The sequence below is a fragment of the Orbicella faveolata genome, unplaced genomic scaffold, assembly GCF_042242905.1.
Source record: "Orbicella faveolata isolate gen_17 unplaced genomic scaffold, um_ofav_v1 contig_2, whole genome shotgun sequence".
Taxonomy (NCBI): Eukaryota; Metazoa; Cnidaria; class Anthozoa; order Scleractinia; family Merulinidae; genus Orbicella; species Orbicella faveolata.
The window spans coordinates 15110006-15122833 of record NW_028301547.1 but is presented as its reverse complement, the minus strand read 5'-3'; the positions used below and the strand labels follow the sequence as shown (position 1 = coordinate 15122833).

The window sequence follows — 12828 nt, the reverse complement described above, 5'->3', positions numbered from 1 at the left end:
TTAACTATAGTTTTATGTTTTAGCTAGTTATATAGTTTCATTAGTTATATTTTTTTAGATTGTTACAAATTTCAACCTATTTAATATTGTTTTTATTTTTATCCTGAATTATTGTAAGCGCATTAAGATTTTTAAATGTGCCAATATGACTTTTTTTTATATTGTAATTGTTATTAATATTATTGCTAATTACACTGTACAGGTCAGAACTATTATCTTACTGAAGCTTTAACTTTTTGCTACCAGGCACCAGAGGAAGATTCTTGATGACACATTACCCATCAGATATTCTGGTTTGTCTAACAATGCACATTTGGAGCTAGTTGCCAGCCCAAAATCAAAGAAAGGTAACAGAATGATTGCTTATAAATCTGCTTCTTGTTGCAATGTGCTACATAACATTACATAATATATACTGCTAAATTATCCTATTTGAGCTTTAAACCGGCAGGTATTTTTTTGCAGGTTGCTGAGGTTGAAACGACCTGTTTATTCAAGTTAAAGTCGAATAAAACCCAATATAAAGGCTAACCATTAGCAACCTAAGCTAATTTAGGCTAACCGGAGTGCTATTCAGGCTAACTGAAGTGCTAAGTAGACTCTTTCGAACTTAAAAGTTTATCTTTCGACTTGCAACAGTGTGAAAAATACCTGCTTGCTTAAACATATTCTTTATAAAAAAGGATCAATTTTCAAACAAAATTTGTGATCCTTCATAATTTATAGTTTCTTTTAGCCAGTGCTATGTAGAAAAACTGCCCATATTCTGTGGAGCAGAACATGATAATGCCACTGATGGGAAATGAGTTGTAGTCACTGTTAAGTTCCCTAGCATTCATCTGGCATGAAACTCATACAGTCCTAAATAAATGTGCCTTTTTATCACCAGCACAGTCCAATTCTACTGTGGGCTTACAGCTTGAGTCCGGTGAGAGACTTGTCAAGGAGTTTCCCTCGTCAGCATCTCTGTGGGATGTCCTTACTCATTGGGATTCAGACCAAGACAGGTTAGAAGATTAAGCTTTCACTTAGTACTAAAGATCTTAGCTCAAGGTTAAATCTGTTCTTCTTCCAGGGATTGGGGGAGTTAGCAGAACTCCCATGAATGGAAATATGCTTGTTCCTTGCAGGTTTCATCTTGGAATTTTTCTGATTGCTCTATGCAGGGAGAGTACTGGTAATACTCCCAGCTCTTTATAGTTGTCTTTTACTGTAGAAAACAGAAGCTACTTAGTTTATCAGACTGATGTCGCACCTAAAGATGAATGCTTTGTTATGACTCTGTTAAAAATGTTTCCCTAGCCCTCACCAAGGGAAGATCATTAATCCTTCTCCAGAGGAACAGAAGAGTCCGGTATGCATTTACATGACACAAGAGGTAACTGCTGCACTCATAAATGATACCATAGGTTATAAATTTGAGTTAATTCAACTTAACTTGATGATTTTATCTGTGTTTTGATGACCACATTATTGCAACAGGGTCCTCCTTAAGGTTACCTTTAAATAGCATCATGACTGTATTGTTGTTCTTGTTGTTGTTTTGTAATCAATACTTCAATAATTTTACTGCAAACAGGTTTATATTTAACTTAACTTCACTAAAAGTTACATTGTTAATTCCAATCTCTGATAAATATCTAGATTAAAGGCGAAAGCTCATTGCAAAGTGCAACTTTACATTCACTGGGCTTGACTGGAAAAAGAGCAGTTATAAGGTAGGATTTCTTTTGTACAGTATTTTTTTGCACAGTAACAATGCTGCGCCCGATTGATTGCAATTTTGATCTGCTCATCTCAAAATGTGTTAGACACATGTTTTGTTTGGTCTGAAAGTTTGTCTTTCAAAGAGAACTGTAATTTAAATCTGTAAGTGAAAGTAAGCAAATGAGGCACTGGATTTGTAAAGTGTAATCAAACACTAGCTGTTTCAGGTCTTAACAATGCATGGATTTTAACACATGGTCCAGTGTGGAAAGGGATTTAATGGCAGTATTTTGTTCAGAAATAGGCTAGGGTAATGGTTTGAGTGCCTCTCGCAAACTTCAACCGAGAACAGCTCTCCCTCCCAAACTCATGGAAGAAGAACCTTCATCCCGTTAACTTTATCACTTCATGTTCTTGATAACTTACAGGCTAATGCACAGACAATTGCAGGACATGGTTGAAGAACCCAAGATAGCAGAGATTCCATCAACAGAAGAAGGTATTTATTCTAGAAAATTATTATTTTTTTATTTCATACATGCATTGTACAGCATTTAGATTTACAGATGTAAAATGAGGTGAATATAAATGGCTGGTGTCATTGCCAACTGAAAAAAACTGACCCAAAATTCAAGTTCATGTGATTGAAGTCAAGATCAGTAACAGTCAGTTTAATCTTTGAGTGAACTTGGGTTTCTTGATTGAACATAATCAAACTTATCAGAAAATATTTAAGGTAATTGCACCTCTCATCCATCTTGTAGTCAGCTACATAGTGGCGAAGGTGAAGTCTGCTTCGGGCTAACGTGTCCCATTTTGCCAGAAAGTATTCTGATGTAGTTTCAGTAACATTTTTGTTACTGAGTGACTAGCACCCTCCTTGATGGGATGCTAGTCCAATGAAATTCACTTGTACCTGTTTATACACATGGGTGGAGAGAGGTACTGTAAGTGAGTCAAAGTAAAATGTCTTGCTTAAGAACGCAATATCATGACCTGGCCATGACCTGACCGGACTGCTAGATCTAAGAGTCATAACCATTATGCCACTACACCTCTCAGATAACTGAGTAAGGAGTAATATTTATTTTTCTTATCTTTCAGCAAAGAGTGACCCCGGTCAAAGTGTTCTTTCAAACAAAGATTTAGTGCCATCAGTAAATTACGAGATTACTTCAGGGCAAAGGAATGTACCACTAAGCAAACCTGTTGTTACATCTGCAACATCATCCTCTAAACCCACAAGCCAAGAAAGCTCAAGTGAATTCCAGAGAAATGTTACAGTAGATAATACTGCAACGATGAGCTTTAAAGATACACATATACAAGGTAAGGGAATTTTGTTTGTCAAGGATTGTTTATACTGTGAACAAGTGACTAAAATAGCACAATATAAGTTGAATTGCATCTTCTTTGCCCAAAACGTGCATGTATATATTAGACAAAATTGCAATATCACTTGACATAACATGACCTAATTCTCAGGAGACAAGAAAGACCCCTGAAAATAGCCACTTTACGTTCATATTTCCTGGAGAACTTCAACTTCAACTTCACTTTATATTACACTTACAGTTTTGACATTACAATATAACCGAACACAGAATTCAAGCGTTTCAAGCGTTTCTATGACATGTCCATGTGTTTGTACTCATAACATTACAAGGACATTTAAGTTCAGCCTGCAATGCACTTGAGGTAGCCAAATTAGATGAGAACATTTTTGCTGTGGATAATACCTCAATGTTAATAACTTTCTTGTACAGAAACTGCAAAGGAACCTAAAAGAGCAAGGATAAATCCTCCAAAACCTCCTTTTGCAAATTTTAAGGTATGTCATACTCACTGCAGTGCTTTAACTCTATCTTTCTTATTTTTGCCTAGTTTCAAAATCCTAAAAAAGTATCAAATTCCATTTTACAAAGCATTGAAAGACGAACCCAACACATGAAAAAACTGCTTAGTAGCTTTCATTTGAATAGTCACACATTAGGATTTCATTTACAGAGTTAGAACTACCTTGCACAGCATGCAGTAACAGACTTATTCCTTTGCTGAAGGTACTGTTTCTTAGCGTAATGGCTCTAAGTACAGTTGATCATTTTATGGAAAGTTTGCACTATATAAATTTTTAGTAATATATTATTATAATTATTATGAAAAATAAGCATCTCAGCAAGTGCTGCTGGCAGTCTTTCAACTCTAAACTTGAGACACCTCTCATGTCTTTAGAGATCGAGAACTTTTCGGGGAATATTTGCCATTCCAAGAAGGGCTATAATTGTATTATTATTATTATTATTATTATTATTATTATTATTAGTGTACAGTGAAACTTGTGAAAAGAAAATTGACAATTCAGTTCTCATTTGTTGCTTGTAAAGCAAATGTATAACGTAGAAGCACTAACAAGCCATAAGTTGAATCACCTTTTTGACACCTGCATTTTATTGTTACGTTAGTTTCCTGAGGAGACAGCAGGCATGGACTTGTTCCAGAGAGAAAAGTGAGTAAGAGGTTGTCCTAGAGAGCTACAAATCAGTACCACACTTTCTTCCAGGTTTTCCTCAAGCATAAACTTGAATAACACTGTGAAAGTGTGGAAGATGGTTTCTTACTGGTTGTGACAATGAATAGTGTTGATCAAATCATTTTTGGGGCTGTCCATGCTTTGAACTAAGCATAGAGCAAAAGGATTTGGTGATGAATGAGTTGTTTCGAAGGTCAGTAGGAGTCTTGCAAACCTGCGGTGATACTATGTGTACACTGTAGTTTAAGTTCAATGACACTTTGCTAGAACAAGGAAGGTAAAAATAAAGGGAAAAGCGTACACGACAGGAGAAGTAATGAGGGGAATACTTTATTCCAAACAAGAATAATACAGATTTATTTCACATTGGGTTGAAAACTAGTGCTATGTTCATTGCACAAGTATGGTGGCGTTCTTACACATGTTGGGTTATTTTTATAATTTTCTCTGCCCTTTAGTAATATAATGCTGCAATCAGCTTAGTACCCTCTATTACATCTTCCAATCCCCTCTAATGTTGCTTGTTTTTCTCATCAGGGCCGATTCTTCTCGTAAAGAATTTCTGGCAACATCTTGCGACAGACAGCCTGTTGTATTTAGTGAAGAAGATCCATCTTCACCCAAACCTGATGAAGGTAGGTACGAAAGAATTACCTTTACTCTCAAATCTCCGTCAATCGTCTTTTTCAGAATGCGTGAAGCTGCCATTAATTTCTGTGATTGTATTTTATTTTAAATATAGGTGAGATTCCAGATTCCTTCTTTGAGGTGACAGTGGATGACATCCGTGTTATGTTAAGAGACTTGAAGAATGAAAGGTACAATAGAAGAAATATTTCTTAAATAATGGCTCTACAAGAGGCGCTCTTGTTTACTTGAACTACTTTGAAAGATATGCAAATATGCATTTTGATAAGAAAAAAAAACAAAACCCTCCCCCCCCCCCCCCCCCAAAAAAAAAAAAACAGAAAAACCTCTCACGATTTTGTGTTGGAAACACGGTAGCAACAAGAGTACAATTCTTGAGTTTCAAAAATGTTACTGATTGATACAATTACATGTATATTGCAAACGATGGAAAAGAAAACACGAAGGAAAAGATAGCGAGAAACAAGTGGAGAGTAAAATTAAGAGAGGAGCGATAAAGTAGACTCAGGGCAAATTTGCTAATATTGGGAAAACTCTTGGGCTCCTCAAATGCTGGAATTGCAATTGCAATTCACTTATTCCTCGTCTGTTAAACAACTCACACAGCATCTCTTAGTTTATCACAGAATGGGTGACAGTGATTTGGAGATTTTAGTTTATTTATTTTTTCTTTTACATGTCAGAAAGCAGGCAGACAGCGCCCCTTTAATGACAAGAGCTATGCGGGAAGTACGAGAAGAATCAGAAATGTACAAATACGACAAGGTTAGTATATTGATCAAATTACATTTAAGAATGCTCTTTAAGCAAGAAGTTGTGCTAGAAAAGGAATGGTACCTTATACTTTTCACACTTTTTAGGTACAAAATTCAACTTTGTACTAATTTGGAGTCATGGCATGTTGTGTAGTCGAGCGTCCTACAAACTGAACATGCTTCAATATCTCATGAAACTAAAATTTCCCCTTCCCTAAAGATGTCAAATGTTTCACAATTAACTGACATAGGAAATACGCAGCCGGTTGTTTGTCCACTGGTTACACTCTGATGGTTCAGTGACAACTGGACGAGAAAATGACCCTGCCAGGACATTCAGGTCCCTTTTGTACTGTAACTTCCAGTTTAAATTGTTCTCGTATGAAATTCACGAACAAAATTACAGTGTTCCATTATCGTCATCATCATGGTCATCATTGTTTTCGCTCTATGGGTCTCGCGACACATAGCGCGTGAATTGTTCATCTCCGTCTGTTGTCTCTTATTCTTTGTTCTATATGTATCTTTGAAGGTGGTTGTGCGAATAAAATTCCCCGACAGGCTAGTCTTACAAGCATTTTTTAGACCAATGGAGAAAGGTACATTATGTGTTATTACGTCCTGTTGATAATAAAAAAATGATGTCTAATTTGAGGAATCTGGTAACTTTAAAGCATTGACAAGCAGAACTAACCAAATGTAGTTAGTGTATAAAGAAGTTCGTACTTGATGTGTCATCTACTGAATTTGCCTTATTTTATTTGGAACGTATATGTTGTTTGTTTTGGGAACTTTTCTTTTCATTTTCCGTATCAGTTCCTGATACGCCGGAGGAATTTAAAACGCAGCTTGACTTCTCCGGTTAGGCCTACCGTCCACACTAATCTGTCACGAAAACAGCCGTCCTTCTTCGCTCCCGGCCCGCCACTCGGGCTGGGAGCGAAGAAGGACGGATGTTTTCACAGGCTATTTTTTTAGTCAAACGCAAATCCAAAATGACCAGTGATTGTTGTGTGTTCAAATTCCTCTGGCGTAGTGTGGACGGAAAACTTTTGATGGGTTTCCAGAGTGAAACTTCCGCTTTCAAATTCCTCCGGCGTATAGTGTGGACGACGCCTAAAATATCACGTCTCAAGTTTTTTTTTCATCGTTTTATGCAAACCAACTTGTTTGATTAATTTGACCATTCTTTTGTCCTTCCAGTTTCAGCCCTGACAGAGTTTGTCAGATCTCACTTAGAAGACCAAACTGTAAAGTTCTATTTATGTGAGTATTTCCTATCATCTGTTCTAATCTTAATCACATTTGAGTTAGTATTTGAAATATTACTTCCTAATCCGTGGTGTAAAATTGACACCAGTTTTTAGCGGAGCTCCGGCGGCCCGAAGGGCCACCAAGCGGAGCCCCATACTCATATAGGAAAGAAAAAGAAACCCATGAGTTGATTTTCTCATGGTTATCATGGCTAGCGGTATTGCTCGTGGGCGCGTACGCACGACGGCGACGACGGCGACGGAGTTGCCCAACATGGCGGCCATACTCCAAATAATAGGTTGACAGACATGCAGCCTTGGTTTACCGTGTACTTCCTTGATATTGGACATCCATGTTATGATTGTGATAACAGGTTTTTGGGCCGCTTAAGTTGTTATCCTTGTTACAACAATCCAGAGGGAAACACGCTTGCAGCGACTGAGTTTGTCAGACTTCTAGAGGACTCGGGATCTGTTACAGCAAAACAATCCAACGGGAAATAGAGAATACGCAGTACTTGGGTCCAACAGTAGAGTTTAATCCACTAACGTACTCAGAACGTAACCAGAATTTATTATATGGCTTTGGCTTGTGGCCGATATAACGCGCGCTCTGATTGGCTAAGAGCGAGATCTGAGCGGTCATTATGCAGCCGTAATGCCCACGGGCCGATTACGGATTATGCAAATTAGGAAGAGCCCGACTCTGAAAATTCAAGCGCATTGAAGCGATGAAAGCCGATTAAAATCAGTATGAGAATGTAAGTAGCTAAAAGTTTAGAGATATTTCCTTAATAAAATTTATATAGGTGACGTACCAGCCGGTAACCTTGGCGGGCGCTAGTGAAAACAATCAAAGTTTGCCGAGTCTTTAAGTAAAGCTAAAATCGCCAAGTGTAAAACACCATCGGCAGATTTGTCATGCATCCTGAGCAGAACACCATGAAGAAAATTATAAGTTATCATCTTAGTCACAACAATTACCGGAGTATTGAACTCCGTCAAAGTTCTCATCAAATAGATTCCCTCGCTTTAACACAAGCAAGTGTAAATCAGCTTCCAGGATCATCAGATGTAAACAATCGGGCGGTTTCTGTCAGTAGCAGTATTTCTGATAACTGCAGATGTTCACGAGGCTTGAAAAGTTCATCCACAAATCCCAGAATGAAGAAGGCGAAGATATGTTGTCGAAAGCGAATGCGAAGATCGAGTTATTCTGAGCAGTGCATTCTGAAGCATTAGTGTTTTCTTTCACCGAAAGACCGTTTGTTCGGACTATTTTGAAGCACTTTCTGTCTTTTCTATATGCGTTGACGTTTCGCCACAAAAGTCGGAAAAACTCCCCCATCAACTTGTGGTACCACGATACTAAAATACCTTTTTGAGGCTGTGACAGTCACTTTTCCCGTAAAGAAACGAGTGTTTTCAACGGCATACGTAATACAGTGGTGAAGTTCACTGACTGTGTAGTTCTGCCCTGGGTTTGAGACTATGAATGAATCGGTAAACGCGCGCATCGCTGGATGTAAATTGATGACTTCCGCTCGAATGATTTTTTTTCTTTATTCATGAGCCATACAATAAACAACTTAATAACCTCGACCGTTCGGTCGTTACGGGAAAATCTCAAACCCCGAGCGATAGCGAAGTCAATACGGCAAGGCCTCAGTTTGAGATTTTCCCGTAACGACCTCACTCTCGGTTATTAAATAGTTAGTAACCAATACGGGAAAGTGGTATCCGGCGTCCCACCACCGGGGGCGTAACCCCAGAACAATTTACAAAACACCTGTATTTATGCTAGACTCTAAACAAGTGATCTAATATTTCGTTTAGTAAGCCTTAACCCCTATTGGCTGCCAATGAGCTCGTTGTTCTAGGCTATTCCATTATAGGCAGTCAGTTATTCTGCTCGTAAATACTAACTACTTACAACTTCAGGTAGTTCTCACTACAAGGTGTTACACGGTGATACAGATAGACAGGTGGTTACCATGGTTATTGGACTTTCACTTGACTGCTAACTGTTGGCTTTTTTATGGTTATGAAGTATCGGCAAATTCTCCCCTCACATGATCAATTGACACCTGTCAAAACAAGGTATCCGCTGACCAGTATCACGTGACCATATTGCGGGCTCAAGTTTACGGCTCCTCGAGGTCACGTGTTTTTTGAAGTTGACCGCTGACCAAGTTCTGTTTATCGATTGGATCGCGGGCTCATATTAGGTTAACTTGTTGGAAACAGGGCAAGATTGCTCGGAAGCCGGTTAACGCTGACCCAGGATAAAAAGTTAACCAAATTATGACTTTTTCTTCTATACAAATGTTTTTTGCTGTTTTGGTTTTTGTATAGGGTGATTATTAAAACTCTAAACAGAAGGCCAAACAATATACAGAAAACCTCACCGCAAATTTACAAAACTCAAATCAAAATTCTACCTTTTTCTGGGTTAGCTTAATCGGGCTTTGAACAACCCGGCCCAGGAGCTACGCTTTTAGGTTGGCCTAAATCTATATATTATCTGCTTTATATATGTAGACACTACACCACCAAGAAGAGTCCTTGACAAATCAAACGCAAGTTTGTTCGAGGTAAATAATTGCGGTCTTCTTTGTCGACATATGCTGTTGTGAAAACAAGCGATTTTATAATGGTATTCCATATACGACAAGTTTATAATGGTATTCCATATTGACTGAGCCCACAGTTTTGCGGTATTCGACAGAGATGTTCTTATGTTGCTAAGCAACCTGATGAAGTCATGGTAATCGAAGATTTTAAGGTGAAAGGTTTACAGACATTGTATGGAATTATTCTTCATTTTGTTTGCAGAACAAACTATATCCAGCTTCAGTTATACACTTTGGATCTCCTGAACAACAAGGTAAGAAATTGTTCTGCTTATTACAGCATTGTACCAGGCGTTGTACAGTCATTAGAGACCTTTTATAAACTTTTACGAGTGAGGACGTTTCCCAGATACAGAGTTTAACGGCCCAGTGGGAAATCTTTATATAGACAATGTAGAATTTTCCATTGTGATTGCCCCTGATTAAAAATTTTCGCGAGCGCTCACCAGTTTTCAAAAATTGCAAAGTCAGTATATATGGGTTATTGACCAACTGTGAGGGCAAGATGGCTGGATATTGGCCAAGTTCTCCTTTTGCCTGTTTATTGACAAAAAGAACACTATTTTCTCGCGGAATACAGCGGGTAATCCCCAACGGACAAGATAGCGCGATCTTGCCCGCTCGGGTAGCCAATCACATAGCAGGATTCGGCTCATCTTGCCCGCTCACGGAGCTAGCCATATAATAAGGCGTCACAACAAAGCGCCATGTTGCGTGGAAACAACACTGCAAAGCATCTTGCGGCGAGAATCAAGCGTAAGGCGGGGGTGCTAATATTCTCTGAAGATCTGCTTTCGGATGTCATTCAATAAAATAAACAAGAGGATAAAGAAGCGGTTTATTTTTAATTCCCCGTCGAAACCCGTGCCAAAAGAGATGTCCAAATTAATCAATAGACCTGCTTCTCTCTTTAGAACACTTCCTCGCTAGAAGATTAATAGACAAGTTGTCAACAGTTCTAGATGCTGAGAAAGCTGTTATTGATACAGGGTAAGACGAGGGAAAAGAGAAAACGTTTTTAATACAAGCACACATGACTTCTGTACTGAATGAACTTTGCTTCTCGTTTCCAGGGTGTTATCTGTTCGTTCTAGCTCAAGACCAGATATCGGAGACTCTCTTGTAAGTTCGTCCACAGTGGATGATAACGAACAGACAGGAACCTCTCTAGGTGGGGCTGGTGTCCCGGATAGGCCACGCGAGGGACTAAGTCCGGCCTCCACTAACAGACCTCGCACAGGAGGCGCCAGTAAAGGCGCTGTGCCCAAGTGGTTTAAAGGAACAGGTATGAATGGAGAAAGATTTCAATTTATACGTTATTTGCTGGCACGAGGAAATATCGTTATTCTATTTTTTTTTATAAACCTTTCCAAAAATCAGTACAAGCTTTAAGTAGCTCATTTTAATGTCTGTCCTGCCAGGTTTTTGCTGTTTACATGGTACAGGTAGTGTTTCCAGATACTGCAAATGATAAGTCTGGAGAGGTTTACACGTATTTAACGAGAATCGTTCCTATCCCTCTTATCATTTTCGACCTTTGGGCGAATATTTCGAAGCTTACGTGTTAGTAAGGCCCTTATTTATTCTGAAAACTCTTAGCAGACTTAAGGGAAACACAAACGATATCCCCGGGTAGAGTATTGTAGTCTCCCGCGGAAGATACACTAAACTACCCTAGATAATAATATATGGGAGCTCTTGGGAAAGAAATACGAGAGTCCTGGACAAGACAGTTTGTGCACCCATGTGAAACATAGGAGACCTTTAGGAATTGTAAGCCAGTGAACGACGTATGCTGCCAAGCATTTAACGTTCTAATTAAACATAATTTTACAAATGTTAAGGTACCCTTCCTTTTCGTCTTTTACAGGAAAATAACAGTCGCTGCCATGACAAATGGCCACTTTAAAATGGTAATAAATGGAATGCACAAGGGCGGTCATTCGACGAAGGCTTGTGGTCGGGTGCCAGAAAGATTTAGAGGAAAATTAAAACAAATACTTTATGTTTCTGAAGTTGTTGTATTGCTGTGAATAATGACTTTCCAAAGAGGCTTCATGACGAAGTTGGTCAGTAAAGTAAAGCATTGCTAGAATCTCAAGGGTCCATGCCAGTTTTCGGTGTCTTGCATGTATAACAAGTGAAACTAAAATCTATCTAATCACAACAAACGCAAGTAACGCAATAAAGGCCAATCACAACTGCAAGTAGAAACGCGCAACCGGCGCCAAGCCTGGGAAAACGGGCGTAAACCAAATCATCATTGGTTTTGGTTCTGCTCCTGATTCGTTAAAAAAAACAGACGTTTGCTCTGGTTAGATGTAGCCCATTAAATGAGTATTTTTTTAACCAGTTACGGGCTACTCTTGTCAACACTTAATAGAAAGCGCTAACCTTTTTTTGAGAAATATTTTACAAATTCATTCATCGGAAGCACACATCACATTGATCCATGATTATTGAGATCGCGAAATGAATGATATTCGTATGAAAGAAAACCGAGCGTTTTTAGAGAAATAACTGTCTTGTATTACATGTAGTATTGTTTTCCAGCGTCTTCAAGGTTAACGGCTCTTAGTACACTTTATGGCAAGTCTGTGGAATGGGCTGTTAGAATACAAATTCAAGTTTTATTAATGCACATCTCGAAATAAATAACTCATATTAACATCAGCGAAGATACAATAGAGAAAGAAAATAAAAGCGTATATTCACACTGGACGTTCTATTGTGCCGCTTATTACGCTCCCGAAATCCTGCCCCTTACTTTCACCCGCTGTTTTCCAAACGTTTCTTTTAATGTTACTTGTGAAATTTTGGTGGTATATCAAGACAGCCCTGATGTCCCTGATTTAATTTGTACTATCTGTTCTCGTCACATCTGTCCAGTTATTGAGTATGAAGAAGTTTGACCGCTCGTAGGAAGTTCAGTGATGGAAAGCCGAAACCAGTCCCTTAATCCCTCTATATCTACGTTGTATTTCTTCACTATTCCTTGAGCTGGGAGTCTGTTCATCAATTTGGCCCTGCCCCAGTTCTAGAGAGTTTGCTTTCTATGTTTCACTTCAGAAGCAGAAAGAAGAAAGAAATTTGGCTGTAATGCAAATCGTTATTTATTTACACTCAGAAGTCCCTAAAAATTTATTTAAAAATAACATTGCTATATAAATTGTATTTCGAAACATAACCTGAGAGCGTCCTAAAATAACGAGGAAAGGTTGCCCTTGAAAGGGCTTTCGATTGGTGTATAGAGCGAAAATGCTACACAAGCGACGACTGGCCGATGTTTTTCGACTTGAGTT

The 12828-nt window shown here is 38.6% G+C and overlaps 1 protein-coding gene across 1 annotated transcript in view; it reads left to right on the top strand.

The window, feature by feature from the left end:
* Positions 1–12247, top strand: part of LOC110047311 (tether containing UBX domain for GLUT4-like) — a 28792-nt gene extending 16545 nt beyond the window's left edge. Inside the window, exons 3-20 of the mRNA XM_089289826.1 lie at positions 247–347; positions 890–1007; positions 1303–1378; positions 1645–1718; positions 2136–2206; positions 2812–3036; positions 3474–3538; positions 4170–4213; positions 4775–4872; positions 4980–5055; positions 5569–5650; positions 6173–6239; positions 6844–6906; positions 9435–9487; positions 9729–9780; positions 10441–10516; positions 10600–10811; positions 11397–12247. Coding sequence (XP_089145952.1) covers positions 247–347; positions 890–1007; positions 1303–1378; positions 1645–1718; positions 2136–2206; positions 2812–3036; positions 3474–3538; positions 4170–4213; positions 4775–4872; positions 4980–5055; positions 5569–5650; positions 6173–6239; positions 6844–6906; positions 9435–9487; positions 9729–9780; positions 10441–10516; positions 10600–10811; positions 11397–11404 — 1561 coding nt within the window. The 3' untranslated portion in view covers positions 11405–12247. The remainder of the gene's footprint in view (positions 1–246; positions 348–889; positions 1008–1302; positions 1379–1644; positions 1719–2135; positions 2207–2811; positions 3037–3473; positions 3539–4169; positions 4214–4774; positions 4873–4979; positions 5056–5568; positions 5651–6172; positions 6240–6843; positions 6907–9434; positions 9488–9728; positions 9781–10440; positions 10517–10599; positions 10812–11396) is intronic.
* The last annotated feature ends 581 nt before the right edge of the window (positions 12248–12828 follow it).